We start from the raw sequence: 21,003 nt of genomic DNA on the forward strand, positions 1-21,003 counted from the left end.
TTACACCAAACTTGGAAGGCTTGTTCTTATTGTACACCTTTATATTCAATCGACCCTTCCAAGGACAAGTTGCCTCATCAAAGCTGAGGTTTTCGTCAGGTGTGTACACCTCAGAGAAGCGCTGCATTGTCCGGATAATCATTGGGCGGATCCGTCTCAGCTCATCCGTCTGATCTTCATCAGTTGAAATATGGAAGTTGGACAGGATATTCAGGAATCTGTAAACAGAAAATAACATTCATTGATTGTTAGGTAATAAAATTATCTGTTATTTCATAGGTACCGTTACACTTTCTTTCAGACGAAGGGATATTGCAGATGGCAGACATTCATTGCAGCTGGTGGTACCTGTGCATATATTTGTACGTTTCTTTTACAGAAATATAGTTTGTCATGTATGTTTGTCTTGTTTTACGTAAGCATACATCAAGGCCGCAACAACTTTAATATCAGGAAATTTGGTTGATTGAGGTAAAAACAGTGCATGACAGAGGATGTAAACAGAGTTACTATCGAGAACGACATATGTTGCGCTTAGCACTGTGAATGGGATTATCGGTGAATGACTTATGACACATACTGACATATTTTTCCTGAGGTCATGAGAAAGTATCTTGGAGGGGCGTGAACCCACAACCTTTGATTTGTCCTCTAGACCACTTTAACCTTTTCACATTCTAAAGAACAATTACAATATGGCATTTCCAAGGATGTGCCCTATTAAAGGATTTTCTGAAGTCTTAAAAATTGAACTGAACAAAATAGTTCTCCTTTATTTGGTTCTCCAATGCCATCTGTTTCTGTTTTTGTAGTTATCTTCCCTTCTTCATATAGGAGAAACACTTTAAGCGTAGATAAACCCTTTACCACACAGTTGAAATATATATATGCACTTTCTGTTGTTAAAAAAAGTTCCAAAGTGATATAATATGTGTCTGGATTAAAAGTAAAGTTCATTGAAATACTCTGAGAAATATATTTTAAAAAGTTGACTGCAAGAGGGTTACCACTGAGTAGCACTTCCAAGCACTAGGAGTCTGGCTCTATCTACACGTAGGTTGTAAAGTAAACCTTCAGCTTCAGATTCAATCTGTGTTTTGCTTCAGGCATTGGCTGTTTAATGTATCTAATAAACACTGGCCAACAGATTACTTTTATCTGCAACTTCACATCAGTATGTAAGTCATCAAATATTTGAGATGACAAGTTGTTTCACTGAACATGTTGTTTCCATCTTGCACTCATTTTCCCAAGGTTGGCTTTGCATATGATTTCCATGCATTGCAGGTCAATCCTCAGTACTATGGCATTTTTGATTACATTCAGATTCCAGTACCTGTAATAAAAAACATAAAATACAACGGAAATAATAGAAATTATATTTTCAGATCAATTATTTTAAAAGCCTGTAGAACAACAGAAAAGTATTCACAAAATATTTAGTGCCACACCAATTTAAAGCTGCATCCTCACAGATTTACTGTTCTGACACCTTTTTATTTTTGTCTTTTAATGACCAAGTTGGCAATTATTGCGAAAATGTATAGAAACCAGTGATATTACACAGTTGACATAATATCAGATCACAGACTTTTATATCAGATCACAGACTTTTATATCAGATCACAGACTTTTATATTCAAGTTTGAAGATTTGGTGTAAATTCCTTCTATTTAGTCATACAGGGTCACACATAATAGAACAGATTTCACTTGTTTAATAAATAATTTTTCGCTATTGCTTCAAGCCATATATTTGTGTACATTTAATTTAATTACTCCTTTGATATCAATCGAGGGCTTTTGAGGAATGACAAAGAAGAACTGTCAATCTGTGGGAGAGCAGCTTTCAGCTCTGGATTAAATTTAAGAATTTATGTAAAATGAAATTGTTATCATGTTGAAATTCCACTTCAATGTTAATATTTTAATACTGTCATTCTTTGTTGATTAATTGTACAAACTTGCAGGTACATTTTGGCTTAAACCAGTAGGGTACTTGATTGTTGAATTATTGTCCGAATTTTGAAAATAGCACAACCATTACCTCATCTGCCATTCTTCATTAGAACAAGCCAGGAATTCAGAGCTGGCCTCACCACTGCATACCATGCATACCGCTCTCTGAAAATGACAATAAGATTAAAATTTAACCATCTGCAATTCATGGGCACAGCAAAAATGTTAGCATTTTTCAATGTTTCTGCTTCACCACCACTGTTGATATCATAGAATTTAACCTTGAAAGAAATGTGTGCTGTTTTATGTGTTCAAACTCATTTTGCTAGATCACTAGAATGAACATCTAATTTATTTAGAGAGCTATATTAGTGAACAGGCATTCAATTGTGCCATTACATTGCAGACAGTTAAATCATGCGGTCTTTTATCAGCAATCTTTTATTACTGTTTTGCAGATATTTGCGCAAAAAATGCTCATTCCAGTCTTCGCACTAATTTTTTTCAAGCACTAGCCCAGTCGGGCTAGCAGCCTGGAAAAAGCACTAGCCCGAATCAAGTTTCACTAGCCCGAACCAAAATAACTTTTTAACAGAGATATTTTAATATATGTGTAAGGTAATAAAGCTATAACACCAGTAAACTGTTTTCTCATTTTAATCTCTACTGTATTCCATCAGCAATGAAAACACAAGGTCTTCTGACATCTCGCAGTCGCTTTCTCCGTCACTATCGTCTCCATCATACATCATCTTCTATGGCACCAGCGATGTCGTAGTTGACTAAAAGTAATGCATGAAATGGCATAAAATTTATTTGTCAAAATAACTGTTCAACCGAAAATAGTATTTAATAATTATTGTGAAATTCAGTACAAACAGTTATATTGTAACTGAGATCTTGTGTTTAATTGTGATACCTGGATTTCACTGGTACTTTTAGAGGTTGTGTCTGTCACCTCGTCTGCCTGGTCCATCTCATCTGCCTGGTCGAGATCAGAGTCTGCAAGGGTGATGACCTCCTTGGGTCTGGCATGCTGCTTTATACGCTCTCCTACTCGTCTCTTCTGGCCAGATGGAGTAGAGGTCTGAAATTGTGAACATGTACATTGTATTAAACATGTAGATTATTCAATTATTGTTTGTCATGCTTTTGAATTCATATAGTTTCATATATTTTTTAATGAATATATCAATTCTTGCTTTATTTAACCTACCATCCATTCAGCAATGGCTGCTTCAGGGTCGAACTCCTCGATGGTTGGAGACATAATCTTGATAGCCATCAAATCATTCAGTCGAGTGTTTCCAAGTCGTCCTCTTCTCTTGGTCTTGAGGAGCTTCATGGCAGAGAAGGCTGTTTCGCACTTGACCGAAGTAGGTGGCAGGGCAAGCACAATTTCCATCAGACTGAAGATATTCTCAAGATTATGGTCCGACAGATAACTGATGAGCCTTTCTTTTCGGGGTAGCTCCTTCGAAATAACGTAGAAGCGACATCGTTCTGTGTGAAGAAATGACAGCTACACAAATAGACTGTATCCCGTTCTCAATTTTTCAAGCGTCCCTCAAGTACACGAAATGTTACATTTTGAATAAGCGTTTATCGATATGTACTGCAAGAAATTCAACGACAGTGTAAGCAATTTTAATTATCTTTTGTTTGATTGAGACATTTTTATTAAACATTTATTAACGAAAAAAATTGTCATTTGAAATTTCCATTAATTACCCATGATGATGTTGCATTTGACGCTTACACTATGCCTCTACGTACGTATTTTCAAATACCTTTGGATGAGCTTATCGCTCGCACCGGATGGACAGCCGGATCCTTACACAGGAGACTATCCATCCGCTCGATGTACTCCCATCGAATTCGACCTCTACCCGTCTTTCCACAGGCATCCATTATGGTTCGGTATCTTGAAACGAAAAATCATGTTACAATCGTAATATTTCTATACTGTTCATACAAATACTACTAGTGTAATGGGAACAGTACTCAATATTCAAAAACAGCAACAAACAAGTGAAAAGAAGCGAAGGTTATTTCACATCAGTGTTTGTTGTCTTGTTGCGTATGTGTCTTATTATTGTTGGAATGGCAGAGATCCTTAATTGTGCCTATGGCCTTGATCCTTGATAGTGCATTGGACTTTTCTTTAGTCACATTATATACCTGTGTTTCATGGACCTGAACTTCTTGTCGCAGGCTTTTGATGTATACCACCCCCCTCAAGGCCATGTCTTAAGAAAAAAAAAATCCAAACCGCCTTTGATTTGAAGGCACTGTTGCTGAACAGATCTTTGCGGTCTTCATAAGATGATAGTAACATAGTATATCTTCATGTTTCCAGGCAATGTCTTCAAAAAGAGGAATTAAATTGAGGATCATTGCTTATATCATTGTAGGAAAGTAAAACACTTAACTGACGGAGATCACCAAAAGTTAAATTTCACAAGTGGAGCCCTAGGGAACATATAAAACATAAAGTCATATGTAAAATATTTATCAACTACAATGCACAATGTTAAATGCATATAGGCACCAACAATTGCATAATTTCCTGTAGCATTCAAAACACTAGTTTCATAGTAAACAGTTTGACAAGTGTGTATGCTGCATTTGCATATATTTTTTTCTCAAATAAAAATACTGAAATGGAAACAAGTAGTTACTGTCTTTATCCTCAGCTGAAGGGACCAATTGGTCAGTGCTTGACTGTTGTGTTTCAGTCTGGTCTGGTATAGCTGAAATGAAATAGAAAAAGCACATGAAAACGAAAGCAATTCATATATACTTAACAAAACTTATAAGCAGATATACGCTTATATAAATATACTTAGATATACAGTACGGTATGTTATTTTATTTATTACATTTCATAAACGATCAGATTTAACACACAAAAATCAATAAATGTGATGACGCCTAAAATGTCAATGTCACAATACATAAAAAAAAGAGAATCTGCCACCCACGGTCGAATTTGACCCCACAATTTGATGGACTCCCACAACTCCTTCTTCTCCTTCCCCCCAAGCGAAGCACCTCTAAATGACCCAAATAGCTTCTGCCCTTTCAATGAAATCAGCTCAAGAGTTGTGCTTTTTTCTTCCTCCGACCAATTTGCTGAACGTTTTTTTGGCAGCCATATCGGTCTATGCAGACGGTCCAATGTTATGACATATACTACTGGTCATTCTCCTTTTGAAGAGTATTCATGCCTTTTAAGCGAATCAACGGAAAGATAATCTCGATCAGCTAATCACAGCTTCGTGAAATCGGATTTAAACAAGTGGATCAGCTAAATCGTTTAACGAATATAATCCCGTTTTTAATCCGATTAGTTAATCTTTTTCATGAAATCGGCCCCAAGTCTAATAACGTGTGTGTCCACCCTGACTGTTGATCACAGCAATGCAGCGTCGACGCATTGACATGACATATATTTGTACATAATTTTGGAGCAGGTTGCCCCACTCTTGAACAATTTTTGCTCGCAGCTGGGCGATAGTTTGTGGCGCATTTCCATTTCTTCAGACACGGCGATGTAATTCATCCCAAATGTTTTCTATAATGTTTAGATCTGGTGATTAAGGAGGTAAGTCCATAACGTTTACGTTATTGGCTTGAAGAAACAGGGCCGTATGCGCTGGTGCACCGTCTTGCAGAAGACGTAAACCCCTGTTGTTCCTCATTATAGGCAACACCTCGGGCTGAAGCACTTCGTGTTGATACCGCACGGCGGTGAGGTTTCTGTCAATAAAAACGATGTTAGTTTTATGATGAAAAGACACACCCGCCCATACCGTAAGTGACCCTACCCCGTACCTGTCACGTTCCATGACGCAATTATCATTGAAACGTTCACCCCTCTCTCTATATAACTGTGTCCGGCAATCATTCTCCTGTAGGGGGAACCTCTTTTTATCTGTATAAAGGACCTGACTCCATTCTGCCTGTGTAAGTCTGCGGTGACGCGCCCAACGATCCCCTAGTGCCCTGTGTCGCTGGGTCAAAACTATACCCTTAAAGGGACGTCTACACCGCATGTTGGCCAGAGTCCTTAGACGAGTTCTAACCGTCTGTGCAGAGACATTGCGTCTGTGTGTCCCGCGGGTTTCGCCGGCCGTCGTGGCAGCTGTACTTGTTCGCTGCTGACGATGCACATGTACTATTTGGTCATCTTGCGCGGCTGTTGTACAACGTCCACGTGGTCTACGAGGCAGATTATCAACACTATTGGTCCTTGTGTATTTCACCATAAGCTTTCTGATGGTATGTCGGTTAACTCCCATTTGTCGCGCAACCTGTCAAAGATACAGGCAGTATAAATTATAACTTTGAAAAATAAATTTAATTTCTAAGGTTATTTTGGACCAAAACTGAATGTCACCAACATTTTGTTGTAAAACAATAACAAATAATGAAATCAACTTTTGAAACTCACCTGCGAATGCGGAACACCGGCGGTGACTAGCCCAACGGCTACCCCACATTGTTGAATCGACAATTGTCCCATTTAGTGTTTTTTGGATGTGTGGATTGCCGTACAATCGACATTGACCACATGTAATTATATATCGCGCCAACCCACCATTTCCTCGTGCATTTTGATGTTTTTGTTGTATCATTTTCGAAATTTCGTGCAGATTTTCAATAAATTTAAAAGTTATACAGTAATTTATAGTGTATACTTATAAGTTTTGCTAAGCGTATTTTCAAAACATTCTGCAGTAAGTACCAATTCAACAGTCAGCTGTTACACATCTTAATAATTATGTAAACAGTTAAACATGCATATGTAATAAGAAGGGTCCTTTTAGACATATACAGCTTGTTTTGACTATTGGAAGCCCATTGTTCATGTATCTTGTAAAGAGACAAGAGTACAAATTTTCTTCATATATGAATATATCATTCTGTGAAAACACTTACAGCATGGCACTTCCTGTATTCTACTACTTCCTGCTTCAGATTCTGCAAAACATATTTGCAAAATTTACATAGCAAGAAATAAAAAAATGCACTAACTCATTAAGATCTTGTCATTATGTAACTGACAAATTGTTGTGTGCATCTGTCAGGGTTCTAACCCACAACTTCTTGCTCTGGAAGCGGACACTCTACCTTGTCACTATAAAAGATAGCTCCATAGCGAGACAGAAGTGCTGCTTTAATCCCTTTATACACATTGTATGCACCCAATCACAGTTAGATATATAAGAAATTGTACCTCCTTCCTTGCCAATCAAAGCTTCCTCATAATTTTTCACCAATTTCTCAATCATTGACTGATCTGAAAAAGATTAAAGCTGCACTCTCACAGATATACCGTTTGGCAACTTTCATACTTTTTGTCTTGGAAAGAGCAATTTTTTGCATAAATATCAGCAAACCAATGATATTAGATTGCTGACAAAAGTTCAGACCGCAGATTTTGATATTTCCGTTCGAAAATTAATGTTTTATGGCTTAAACAGTTACTAACGGTTTAAGAAAAATGCATAAAACATACATTTTTTAGCTTAAATATAAAAATCTGCGATCTAATTTTTTGTCAGCAGTCTTATATCACTGGTTTCCATGGATTTTCGCAAAAATTGGCTCGTTCCAAGACAAAAAATCAAAAAGTTATCAAATCGTTTAATCTGTGAGAGTACAGCTTTAAGATATGGCTTAATCTGAATCAGGATAAATAATAATACGTTAATATTTGTAAATTCTTTTTTATACACTTTATTTTCAATTAATCATAATTATCTATAAACACTGGTCAGTTAACAAAACTAATGAAATATTATCTAATGAAAGTATTTCATTGATTACAAAGAAAGTGTAATGGTTTTACATCTGATGAACTATCTTCAAAATACAACAACCCTTATACTACCGCTTTCCATGTTGGCAAGTCCACCTCAAAACTGCCCTCCTTTCCATCATCAAATCTGAGTGTGATAGGCCTCCAATATCTCTTTTCACTGAAAAGTATTTTGTTAATATCCTGTTTAGTATCATCACATTGAAATGAGAGGGTGTATGAGTTATTGAATTAAATCAAAGCCAAGTTATATTTTACTCTGAACTATTTTTTTATTCAAAATACTCATAAATACTATTAAATGATAAATACAGCATTATGATCATGTCACTTTGTTATGATCAGGTTATATCTGGTTATATCTATAATTGCTATAGCAATCAGAACAAATACTATTTAAAAAAAAATGTTCAGAATGAAAAAAAAAATACATTAAAATAAAATAAATGTTACTTGATACGGAAATAAGATACTCTTTATTATACCCCGACAAACAAAGTTAGAAGGGGGTATATTAGTCGGGAGTCCATCAGAGGAAAATGTGACGAGCCATGGCATCGGAGAGTAGAATGTGGCATGCGTGCTATATCTTAACTTTGATATGTTAGCAATCTGAAACTGCCCCATGCCACTCGAGATTTTGCCCTATATGCTCAGAATTAGGTCAAAGGTCAACTGAGTGCACTTTATATACATGGTAATTGAAAAAACACCATATCTTTGTCAATTTTAGGTTTACAATAACCCACATGGTATCAAAATGGAGCTTAGGATTTGGCCTTCATTTACCACTTACTAAATTTTATATACCTTATTTGTATACTTATGAATATTAATGAGAATGTCCGAAAAAAGGGGTTTTTTTTTAAGAAAATAATAATTTAAGGACACTAGTTTGGCAATATCTTCGTTATTTATGTTATTTATATAGCCAGACTTTACCAAAATAAGGATGAGATATTCCTCTATCAGAAAACATATACTTTTTAATATTTTGATGTATCGTTTACATGCACAATTACTGCTTAAAGTGGGTGGGGTAACTTGACACCAACATCTTGAAAAATCCAAATGTTATAAAATTAAAAATTCAGATGTTGTTTTCTATTAAATATGGTTTATGTTTATAATGTGTATTAATAACCAGTATTTGTACATTGATCAATAACAATTAAATAGGTCAAAGGTCATTCAAGTGCAATAATAAGTAAATTTAAGTCATTTATTAAAGTATGCATGTATTAATGCAAAGACATACATAAAACACTAGCAGTCATAACTATTATGTTTTGCACTGTTAACCAAACTAAGTTAACAATGTTTAGTGTGTTATTAATGATTTTTCTACACAGAAATGCCCTTATCGCCACATTTGTAATGACTGTTAAAATCACAGTAGAAGATGAATCGTTTGCTTAATTGTTTCGAGCAAAATCTGTATTTGCTGAAATGATTTCAATACACTTAAAACAGGTTTATGTTAACATATTTTTCATCAGACACTTTCCTTATCGGCAAATCTTGATTGTGTTAAAATGAACATGTTAACATTTTACAATTTTCTACGAAGGCTTTTGTAAGAATGATCCACAAGTTAAACTCAAATGAAAACTATGAATATATTGGCATTACAAATTATTTGTTTTCTTATTTATTGAAACCATTTAAGGATATAGCGCGTTTGCTCGAGCAATCATTTATGTCCTACAATGTTTTCAATGTTATCCAATGTTGAGGCATTAATAGACGGCGCTTCTGTGTGAGAAAGCTCTATAACATATTACTGGTACAATCTTAATGCGTCTGATATGACGCGGCATAGGATTAATGTTTAGTGTTTAACCATTTACTCATCAAGCTATGCTTAGACCTATCTGTGATAAAAAACTCTAATAAAAATACTAACAGTTAGGCAACTGAAACTTCATTTCTTGTTTACTGTAATTAAATCATTTTAAGAAATGAAGCGTTTGCTCGCAACTAGCAAATGCTTCATATCATACAATGTTGTCAATACATGTAGTCTCAAATATAATGGCACTTTACAGTACTTATTTGGAAGAAATACCTATTAGATATTACTGTTAGCATATTAATGCATCTTTACTGAGATGCGGCCATTAGTTCAATACTCATCCACACTCATTATTCTTTATCAGATGATTTCCTTGTTGGTAAATCTAAACATAGCTTGCCGAGGATAGTATGAACAGTTAATGTATTGCCCACAATCTATGTAAAGAGTATCCACTAGCAAAACTTGATAAAAATCAAGGCAAAATATAATTTCCTTGTTTAATTGCATTGCAATCACTGTTGGAAATTGAGCATTTGCTTGTCAAGAGCAGTTGATTCATTCCCTACAATGCTGTCAATAGGCGTTGACTACAATTGCCTATGTGTAGGACATGTGTAAATTCAAATGCATATGCAGAGTTTTCCAACTTCTTACTTAAAGGTGCATAGTTAATAGACTCAAGTGTCAATTGGATTAGCGCAATTGATGCCATCACACCCACATGCTGGTGTACATTTCAATGACGCTTTAAAGCATTTGCAGCGGATAGATTTGCACTTGGTTTTACACCCACAACTTGTCAGTTCAATACAAGCATCAGGTACTGTTGGTAATCGTTTCCAGACAACTTCTAATCCATCAGGACCATCTTGCCATGCCTTAGTATCTACAGGCCTGGCCCCAGTATCACGAAAGAACTTAAGACAAATCTCTGACTCAATCTCAAAGAATGAACTCAAAACAGGACTCATTTTAAGTCGAAACTCATTTCAGTGTTCACAAAAAAACTCAATCTCAAACTCAATCTCAAACTCAAAAAATCAAGCTTAACATTTGAGACAGCCTTGTAGCACTCTCATTTTTTTGTCTCAAACTCAAAAATGGCCGACAACTATGTAGATAGATTCCAGCGTCTGCAGAGAATCGCTATGTATGGTCAACAGCGGGTTCCAAGAGTGTTTAAAGACAGGGCCAACCCGTTGGAGAGATTATCAAGAGTGGAAGTTCGGGAGAGATACCGATTTTATCCTGAAACAATCGTAATGATAGTGGGTGTTGTTTTTAATGAACTTGATGCTGTAACAAGACGAAGCTTGCCACTACCACCTCTGCTCTCTGTGCTTGTAACTCTTCAATTTTTCGCCACGGGAGCTCACCATTTATTAATTGCCGAGATTCATGGAATTTCCCGTCCATCTGTGGGGCGTGCCATAGACAGGGTTACCAACGCAGTATGCAGGCACATTAACAGGTTTATAACAGGGATGATAAAATTCCGGATTAATCCGGAATTCCGGATTTAAGGCCTCACGAATCGATTTTGAGATATATGTAAATCCGTTGAGTTTTTTCAAGGGAGGGAGGGGTACAGGGGGCGATTCGAGCCCAGTTCGAACAATATGGGTACGAAAGGTGAGTTTTCCGGAAGTTTAAAGCCGGAAATTAACGAACCTATTTACGTCTTGGCAATCGAGCTATATGATTGGTTAAGATAGCATCGGGTGATTACGGAAATTACCGATCGGACTATAAGGCAGTATCCGGATATGACAGACGACGAAGACGAATAAACGAGTATTGGAAAAAACACGACTACCAATAACTTCTAAAAACATCGATTCGTCGATTTAAAGGTATATTTGCTATTCATTTTTAAGAGAAATTCCCGAAACGTTTCTTTTAAAGTTAATAAAATGTGTTAAAACTGAGAATGGCTTTTGCGCATGTAGCAATATTTCGGACATCCCGATTCGGATTGTGTTATGATAAACGATTTTTATTTTACAAATTTTATTTGGCCGATTGAAATTTACGCTGCAAACCGTTTCTTTATTGTTCTCATAATGTTTGAAGCATTGTTCTCAATAAGAAGTGGCTGTTGATCATAATGGAAGGTTCAAATGAAAATTGGGTTGGTTAAAATTAAAAAAAAAATGAATTAATATTTTGTAGTAGTAATATATGTTAAGTAGGAGCAGTCAGTTTATTTTCTATTTGAGACAGTTCAACAAAACTTCTTGAGGACCCAGTTTGAGTGAGATTTAATTTCTATTGTTGTATTTCCAGGTATGTTGATGGTTCCAAAAGTCAGGGATGAACAGACACCAGTTGTTCCTGTCAATGACCGCCATGATACTTGGATTTATGGCTGAACATGACCTTCCATACTCCCTGGCACCACATGTAGTGAGTCTTACCTAAGACACTTGCCAAAGATACAAAAGCTCTCAGCGAAATTAAAACTTCAAAGGTGTTCAGAATCATATAAGATGACTTACGGAGTGGCAAGCCATTTCAATGATGAACTCGTGGAGGAGTTACGTGAGACTCGGTTTTATTTGAATTTAGACAAGTCAACAAACACACACAATGAGAAAACTGTTGCAGCTATTTTTCTGCTATAGAGAAAGAAATAGTGTTAAGACATTTGTCCTCCTTAAAAATCACAAGGGCTGATTCTGAATCAATTTTCAAGGAATTTGAAAGCCTGTTTTGAGAGACTTAAACTGCTGTGGGACAATCTAGTTTGTCTACTGGACACCTGTAACACCATGAGGGGAAAAAATCTGGCTTGGAAACCAGAATACGTCAACTTGTGCCTCATAGACATTGATGGTGACACAGTCCACCATGGTTACCCTGCCAAAGCATTTACAGTCCCATTTGGATATTACTTGGAATAATAAATATAATAATTAATAATATTATATTCTCATAAAATCTGCAGATAATGGAATAAATACTCTTATGATATATAAAAATTGAATAAATAACACTTTTACAATAAACATTTGCAAGCTTGATAATTGATATGCTGTTCATTATTATTTATCAAACATCCCACAGTGTAGACTATTCATACACAGGCATTTGATCATAGCCAGTTGAGTTTTATGGGAAGTGGACAACTGAACCAAAATGTCAGGTACATGTCTTATGCCTGTGACTTCAGGTAAAAAAGTAAATTTAACTTTGTTTAAAAACAAAGGTGTTAAACTTCACTGCTAAGATTCCTGATAATTGTTCTGATTGCGGATGTCTCCTGTTGAACATAATTATATCTACCAAACCGAAAGGTGTACTCCTTGAACACTATTCTAAGGCAAAAAAGGGTATTAGAAACCCTGAAATACTGAAAGCTTCGGGGGCTTTGCCCCCCATGTCCCCCCACCAGGGCTTTGCCCTACGACCCATCAGGGGCCTTTAGCGGCCCCCTGAACCCCACGCAGATATTTTCAGGATTGGCACTTTGGCTCTGTTATCATCCCTGTTTATAAGCATGCCTGTTGATGATGCAGAGATAAGAATAAAGAAGAAGGAATTTTACAGCATTGCGGGTATTAAACTTTTATATTAATTAACGTTTTGATTGGTTGCTAATGTAATTAATGTAAACTTCCGGAAATGCCGTTACCTAGTGAAGGTTAAGTTCAACTCTCTTAATGCTGCATGCTAGTTTCGACAGTTACGCCCCTTGCCTTAAATAACTTGATGAATCATAACATTGCATTAATGTTCATTTAAAACCACATACATGCAATACTTGTTTACTATTAATTGCATTTTGTGCTATCTTACTTTTCAGGATTCCCGAACGTGTTGGGGTGCATAGACTGCACACATGTCCGCATCAGAGCACCAACACATAACGAAGCAGATTTCGTAAATCGAAAAGGGTTCCATTCAGTGAACGTTCAGGTTTAATAATTTTTCATTACCATATGATAAAAAAACGAATGAAATAAATGAATCATCAAATTAAAATGTTTTCATCCCCATCATATAGGTTGTCCAAACAGGTATGTTGGTGGTGTTGATTTTAAAAGTTACTTTATAATTTTCATATTTTTTCATATGACAGATGGTATGCGATGCTCGTTTCATCATCATGGATGTCGTAGCCAAGTGGCCCGGGAGCGTACACGACAGCCGTATATTTAGGGAAAGCAGATTATGTGCACAGTTGGAGAATGGTATTTATGCCAAGTTATATATGAAAATCGTTTTGTTGTTTCAATTATAAATGACGTACAACATGACCATTGTACTTCAAGCAAAGCACCGGCCCGTACTTATTTTGCATAACAATTAATGTACTGCACTACATACTCTTTGAAAGGGAACTGACTTTTGCAGGAATGGATGGAGTGTTGCTAGGAGATAGTGGCTATGCATGTAAGAAGTACTTGATGACGCCATACCTGAACCCCCAGACTCAGACACAGGAGAGGTATTGCCGGTCATGTTCAGTCGTGTTAGTTTTAATGATGTAATTCCGACATGACATAATTATGGAGCTTTCTAGTCAAAGATATTATAATTGTTATTTTATATAAAGATTTATGTTAAAAATAAGTTCTTACCAACCAAATTCTGGATGATTTCAGATTTAACAGATCACTCTGTAAAACTAGAGTCATCATCGAGCAAACGTTTGGTGTTTTAAAGAGGAGGTTTGCAGTTATGTCGTACGGGATAAGGACATCCGAGATGAAGGCTTGCAGGACGACAATGGCGTGTGCCATCCTGCACAACATCGGGATTAAGCGGGGAGACTCATTTGGACGCTTTGTGGTCGAGTCCGACAATCACCCAGATGCACCGAACCAACCGGTTGATGTTGCAGGGAATGCCTTTAGGGACTTTGTCAGCACGACATATTTTTCGTAAAGTGTACTGAATCAGTAGAAGAGTAGTATATCTGCGTTAATTGATCGTAATTTCAAGCTGGCTGTATAAGTAATACGATAGTAAGTGGTAAATATACAATGAACCAGTTTCATTTCGAACTGTACTTGCGTTTGTATTTATTTTTCAAAGTTTAAAGACGGAAAATACAGTCTAACAACATTATTTACAAATTTACTTTAATTTAGCAGGAGAAAAACCACTACTAAAACATCGATGATACAATAATATAACTACGTTTAACTCAATTATTTTGAACAAATATAAGCATATCATATTTTTACATCAAACTAATTCGAATCAGAATCGGTATTTTTTGGAGTGTATTGTTTAATGGTGTATATATGCTTATACTTGACAATGACAGTTCGGTATGGCTATTGAACATGCACTAATTCATATGGAAATAGGGTTTACAATTGTCACAAACATCAATTTCTTCAAGTTTCTCAAAATGTACATGACATAAGTGCACAATATACATGAATAGTATGAGCCCATAACCATTAAAATATCAGTTTTGAGGTACTAATAATAAACAATAAAATCTAATTGATTTACTCCAATGCCATTGATTTCCACAGTATCTCACAATACTGTCAGAATTCAAGCATGAAGATGCTTAGCACTACTTTGGATGTTTTCTCTTTGATTATATGACATTAAAATATAGACAGCTTTTACTTTAACAATCACAATTTAAGTCATGGCAAAACAGTGATTGGTCTCCATGGTAACATTTCTTAACAAAATTTCAAGTTAATAATTGCTTATCTGAACAAATATCCTTTGCAGAATAAAACTCTAATTCAGAATCATATCAATGGAGCAGTCAAGACTACACAAAAAATGACAATCTGTACAAGTGAATTCACATGAAAACACTGCATTTACAACTTAATAATTCCCTGGCATACAAAAAAGAAATATCAATTCTGACATTCAGTCTTGACATGTATAACTGCTCCACATATGGTTTATATAACATTGCTTGACAACACATGTTCAGTACAACAGAGGGAGATGTGGTGTACTATCCTGTTCAAAGAAATGCATATCTTGTTTTCAATAGCTTCAATACAAAAAAGTAACTTAATCTAAAATGGTTGCAATTTTGCCACCAACAATCCAAACGACAACAGTAGCCATACACATATTTCGATAGGCATGATAAGGTAGTCATCTCTGAAACTTGAATATAATCATTGATACTGTTAAAGTTGTATTTGCTGCTTGTGAAAGGACTATGGCATAAGGCAAAGTCTGAATAGTATCAAAGAATTAAATGGAAATACCATTCTAGCTACTTGTTTAACTGTTTCTAAAGTGTACACTATTATAGCTTTTCATTTCACTGTTCACATGCTATAGATAACAAAGTTCTTCACATTATTTTGTGTTGAACATCATGTTCAGCAAAGTAATACAAGATGAATTCTCGAATATATGAACACAAATACATACAAAGAACTAATGACATATTGCAAATAATTTTGTTTAAATAATTGATATTCACAAATTCAGTAGACTTTTCAATTTTAGTCGTAAAAATAAGTGTATTGATACTATAATTAGATAAATTAGAACATAACCTACATTTACAGCCAATAAAACTGATGACAGGTAATCATTAATTCTATGCCTATTTATTAAAAAATTAATCTTTTGCAGTTGCTAAAAGCTGACAACACTGCCACCGACTCATCCACTACACAATTCCTGCGTCATTTTACTTTTAAAATGTCTCTAATAACGTGGTTATATTCTTAGTCAGTAATATGACTGGAATAAAAATCTTAATGATTAAGAGCGATCAGTCGGTCCACTACATCCATTCTTAAAACTTAAGATTTTAATTTATTTTATATGACTATAACATAGCTATAACAGTTTCAATGACTTACAATTGTTTTTACAGAAAATTGAATAAATAAAGGGTTTACAATTCATTAAATGGTATGATAGAACTATTGCTAAACACTTGTTCAAGGTTTTTTTCAAGTATTGCTTTTTTCAGTTCAAATAACTCATTCTCATGGGCTACTCGGTTCTCGGCCAACTGCAGTTCTACTCTAGCTCTCTTCTTTTCCAGCTCATACAGTTCGTCCACATCAGTTGATCGTTTTCGAGCTGTAAAAGATCCAAAGTAATGACCTTCAAAAGCCTGATAAACATAATAAATGAAAAGAACCATGGAAAAAAATTAGATAGAGTCAGTTATATAGTTTCAGCACATTATGAAGAGAAGGAGACTCATGAAAATAACTAGACTGTGGTTTTCTTCCTATAATTAAATACAAACTATGCCCAAAATGACATACATTTCCTCTGCATTTTCTCTGCAAATACACATGGAACTTCATCTGAAAAATAAATAAACAACCTAATAAACGTAATAAACTGAGGAATAGACATGAACATTTAAATTTGTGTTCATATTGTTATCCTATTCTCAATACTAGTAATTTCCATATATTGCTTTAATAGATAAAATTGTCTTTAAAATATCAGATTATTAGATCATGGATGTTTAAACACTTAACTCATTCTGAAAAAATAGGGTTTTTAATATAAGCAATTATAGCCTATTAACTTTATGTATCAGTTAGGTAAATGCAGAGGACTAAAGTAATTGGGCAGACGCTTTTCAGTTTTCTATATTTTACAGTTACAGGGATCTTGAACTTGAACCAAACACAATCAAAAGCAATATCAAGATAGTTTCACTTATAAGCTACTAACATACCAATTTTCATTACTTTCCATCAATGCTACTTGACATTGTCACCAATCCCTAGCAATGACATCACATACCTGTTGACGAAGACATCAAAGCACTGCCACTTGCACAGGTACTTGTAGTCTGTATACATTCCGCAGCTGAAAAACATTACAAAAGTTATGGATAATATACTTTTTTTCAAATATGTATTCAAGCAAAATAATGAAACAACATTGGACCACACCTCTATATTTTGCTTGTACTGATAAAACCGGAACAAGAACTTTCCTTGTATCATTTCATAACTTTTGCCAACCTGAATTTACACATGTTTAAATTGAATAACACTTACATGTAATGTTTTCATTGTTCCTGCCACATGCACCAGTTCCAGGTTGAGAGCTGTCATGATCTACAACAAAGTAGACACAAGAAATCATAACAAGTATCATGCATGAGTGAAATATTGTGCCCAAAACAATGGACAGAACACAAAAGTGAATTTTTGTCAATTTCCAGAACAATATTTCACTAGTAAAATACCAAATTGCTGAAAATTGTCAATTATTAACAAGACATTAAAGCTGCACTCTCACAGATTGAATGTTTTGAAATCTCTGCACTCTCACAGATTGAATGTTTTGAAATCTTTTTTTTATTTTTTGTCTTGGAACTAGCGAATTTTATCCAAAATACATGGAAACTAGTTATAAAGGACTGGTGACAAAAATTAGATTGCAGATTTTCATATTAAAGTTCAAAATTTGATGTTTTAAGCATTTTTCTTAAACCGTTAAGAACTATTAAGCCTTAAAACATATATTTTCGAACGGAAATATGAAAATCTACAATCTGATTTTTTTTGTCAGCAATTTTATATTATCGGCTTGCAGATATTTATGCAAAAAGTTTGCTCCTTCCAAGATAAAAAAATAAAAAGTTGTAAAAATGATATAACTGTGAGAGTGCAGCTTTAAACAGAAAAGCAAATATTTAACTGATTTTTTTTTTCAAATTTGCAAGATAAACATACTTCACATGAACATTGGTTTGGATACATCACTTATTCCTCAATATTGTGATAATTACCTTGTATATAAAATGATTTAGTGTAATAGTGTTCCTTTATTAACATTTGTGTGAATACATGTTCTGATATTGTTTAAGTATACAAACTTAACATAACATGTTATAATCAAAGTAATATAGTCATGTAAATGTTAAATTAATTAATCCTATAAGTCAAACTTTTAATTTATACAAAAACAGTTATATACCGTTCTCAATGATGAATGAGTAGGACCCACTCTCAACCCCGCCAGCAATGCCAGTCAGAACATTTGTGTCCTTTAGTTTGTCTAGAAGCAAATTATCGCATGCTGAAAACTGCTCTCCAGGTCCACCCCCAGTCTTTTGGCTGCGAAAGAATTTCTCCTTTGCTGAAAAAGTCAGTGGTCGAAATTAGCACAAGCCCGCAAGCCCTGCACTGGTAAAATGTCTTTCGGGCTTACTCAAATTCTGAATTTTATAAAGCAGGGCTTGTTCAAAAATTTGATGCCAAGAAATAGTATAATAATTCGGGCTTGTTGATCCCAAAGTCTGATTTCGATGACTGTAAAAAGTATGAAAATTTTCAATCAATTAAATTTAAATATCCCCGGCAAATTATGCACAATTCAAAGCAAATAAATTATTAATTTCACCTTGCAGTGATAAAATGGGAATCCAAGCCCCACAAAGAAACTAAAATCAACAAAATATTTCTAGAAGGAGATTCCAAAACCCATTTTCAATTACAAATGTTTGGGTTTAAACTGTGGGATAACATGTCCCACATAGATGCCAATTTATATGGCTTCACATGCAGGACCAACAGTATAGAACAAGCTAATTTCTGCATAACCGGTTATTTATTCCTTCACCGATTGCACCTATAAAACTGGAAAGTTTTACAGTTGAGAAAAGTTCATTATCATGGAAAACAAATAGAACTGATATAGTTTTTTTTTTTTAAACTTTATTTTTCAACTTTATTATTATATCCATAAACTTTACTGCATTATAGAGGATCTTAGGTATACAGATTTTACTGTTTTCAAGAACTAAATTCATATAACATTTTATCATAGAAAATGGCCTAAAGCTACATTGTTCTGTTAATTTTTTTATTTACCCCGTTGCTTTGAGTTCTGGTACATCTTCCGGACCTCTTCCACAGTTCTGCGTGTACCACCACAGCTGAAGTAGGAGTACAACATCATATACAAAAAATGAAACACGTACTGAAAATCACATTATACAAATGTAGACCATTTAACACAATAATGTCAGGCATGCACTTTAGTTGTAACAAAATAGAGTGTAGTGAAATTAGACACAAATTTATATATCGTCCTGGGATACTGCTCTTGAATCTTAAAATTTGCACTAATTTCAAGGAATACAACAGCATATACTGTGAACATAAAATATTTTAAAAGCATCAGAAAATATTAAAGCTGCACTCTCACAGATTGAAGGTTTTTACAACTTTTTAATTGTTTGTTTTTCGAACGAGCCAATTTTGCAAAAATCCATGGAAAGCAGTTATATAAGACTGCTGACAAAAATTAGATCGCAGATTAATTTATTATATTTCAGTTCAAAAATTGATGTTTTATGCATTTTTCCTAAACTGTTAGTAACGGTTTAACCCATAAATCATTAATTTTCGAACGGAAATATAAAAATCTACGATTTGAATTTTTGTCAGCAATCTTATATCATTGGTTTGCAGATATTTACACATAAATATGCTCTTTCCCAGACAAAAAAATAAAAAGTTGTAAAAATGGTCAATCTGTGAGAGTGCAACTTTAAGCAATGGTACCACAAAATGGCTTTATATATTAAACGTATCAATACTAGGGAAAGTTTAACTTAGAAACAAAGTGAAAATAAACACCATGAATCATATGACACTTCTGACTTACGAATTTATTTCCATTACGATCTCATCCCATTTGGCCTCCTTGGCCTTATTTCCGAGAGTGGCCCCTTTGAACTTTCCAAAAAGTGAATCATGTTGATTCAGTATTGTTGACAGAGCGGAGTGCCGCTCTGAATCGGTCCAATTGTTCGAGCGCTTCTTCAACTCGTTCATTTTGCGTTGTTTTGGCCACAGACGACCCCGATGATGACATAAGCTCGCGGTTCATCTTCCAGTTGAAGAGTATTTAGCGGAATATAACCGCTTACGCGAATGCAGATCGATAATAGTTGAGACTGAGTTTAAAACTCGGCTGAGAACGGTCTCAAAATATTTCGTGATCACCAAATTGAGTCGGATTTCAACTGAGTCAAAAAAAAATCTCAAGTCAAATTTTGAGTTTAAGTTTGAGATTGAGTTTGAGTTCTTTCGTGATACTGGGGCCTGATCTCTGTATCAACAATTGGTACATCAGCTGTGATCCAAATTGCTGCTTGATAATTTGCTCTTGCAATGTGCAATTCAAGAGCATCAGTTGTTGGTGGGAGCATTTCAAGCGTTTTCTTAGCTTTAACAAATAGCGAATGCCTTGCATTATCAACAGAGGTTTCATTGGTCCCATAAAGCAAGCATACAAACTTCTCTGCCTTATCTGACTTTCTGTCTCTTCCAACATCCGAAAGTAGGTCAGGACAAGTAACATAAGTCTTCCAACAGGTCTTCTTACTAATGCCACTAAAGGCCGAAGTTGTGTCGCATCCAGTCAACGCATGAAATCCCAAAATGTTAAGGTGCACATCTCTGGGTATTTTCTGAGCGATA

At 35.0% G+C, this 21,003-nt stretch overlaps 3 protein-coding genes across 4 annotated transcripts; 1 reads left to right on the forward strand and 2 right to left on the reverse strand.

The window, feature by feature from the left end:
* Nucleotides 1-328: 328 nt before the first annotated feature.
* LOC128205702 (uncharacterized) lies at nucleotides 329-4,163 on the reverse strand. The gene is made up of 2 exons (XM_052907597.1): nucleotides 3,175-4,163; nucleotides 329-3,045 (listed from the first exon to the last, which is right to left on the reverse strand). The coding sequence occupies exons 1-2, from the start codon at nucleotides 3,361-3,363 to the stop codon at nucleotides 2,827-2,829; spliced, it is 408 nt and encodes a 135-aa protein (XP_052763557.1). The 5' UTR covers nucleotides 3,364-4,163; the 3' UTR covers nucleotides 329-2,826.
* A 7,026-nt stretch (nucleotides 4,164-11,189) lies between these two features.
* Nucleotides 11,190-14,534, forward strand: LOC128205701 (putative nuclease HARBI1). 2 transcript variants are annotated; one of them, XM_052907596.1, is made up of 6 exons: nucleotides 11,190-11,436; nucleotides 11,870-13,140; nucleotides 13,389-13,501; nucleotides 13,665-13,776; nucleotides 13,940-14,033; nucleotides 14,191-14,534. In XM_052907596.1, exons 2-6 carry the CDS (start codon nucleotides 13,083-13,085, stop codon nucleotides 14,471-14,473), a joined length of 660 nt encoding a protein of 219 aa, XP_052763556.1. In that variant the 5' UTR covers nucleotides 11,190-11,436; nucleotides 11,870-13,082; the 3' UTR covers nucleotides 14,474-14,534. The 2 variants fall into 2 exon arrangements, with proteins under 2 accessions (XP_052763556.1, XP_052763555.1); XM_052907595.1 differs by having other exon boundaries at nucleotides 11,190-13,140.
* A 46-nt stretch (nucleotides 14,535-14,580) lies between these two features.
* On the reverse strand, nucleotides 14,581-20,604 carry LOC128205220 (uncharacterized). The gene is made up of 7 exons (XM_052906722.1): nucleotides 20,186-20,604; nucleotides 19,387-19,451; nucleotides 18,491-18,652; nucleotides 17,566-17,625; nucleotides 17,306-17,371; nucleotides 16,813-16,854; nucleotides 14,581-16,621 (listed from the first exon to the last, which is right to left on the reverse strand). Exons 1-7 carry the CDS (start codon nucleotides 20,353-20,355, stop codon nucleotides 16,431-16,433), a joined length of 756 nt encoding a protein of 251 aa, XP_052762682.1. The 5' UTR covers nucleotides 20,356-20,604; the 3' UTR covers nucleotides 14,581-16,430.
* Between the last annotated feature and the right edge of the window lie 399 nt (nucleotides 20,605-21,003).

The sequence above is a fragment of the Mya arenaria genome, chromosome 10 (genome assembly GCF_026914265.1).
Source record: "Mya arenaria isolate MELC-2E11 chromosome 10, ASM2691426v1".
In the NCBI taxonomy this organism is placed as follows: Eukaryota; Metazoa; Mollusca; class Bivalvia; order Myida; family Myidae; genus Mya; species Mya arenaria.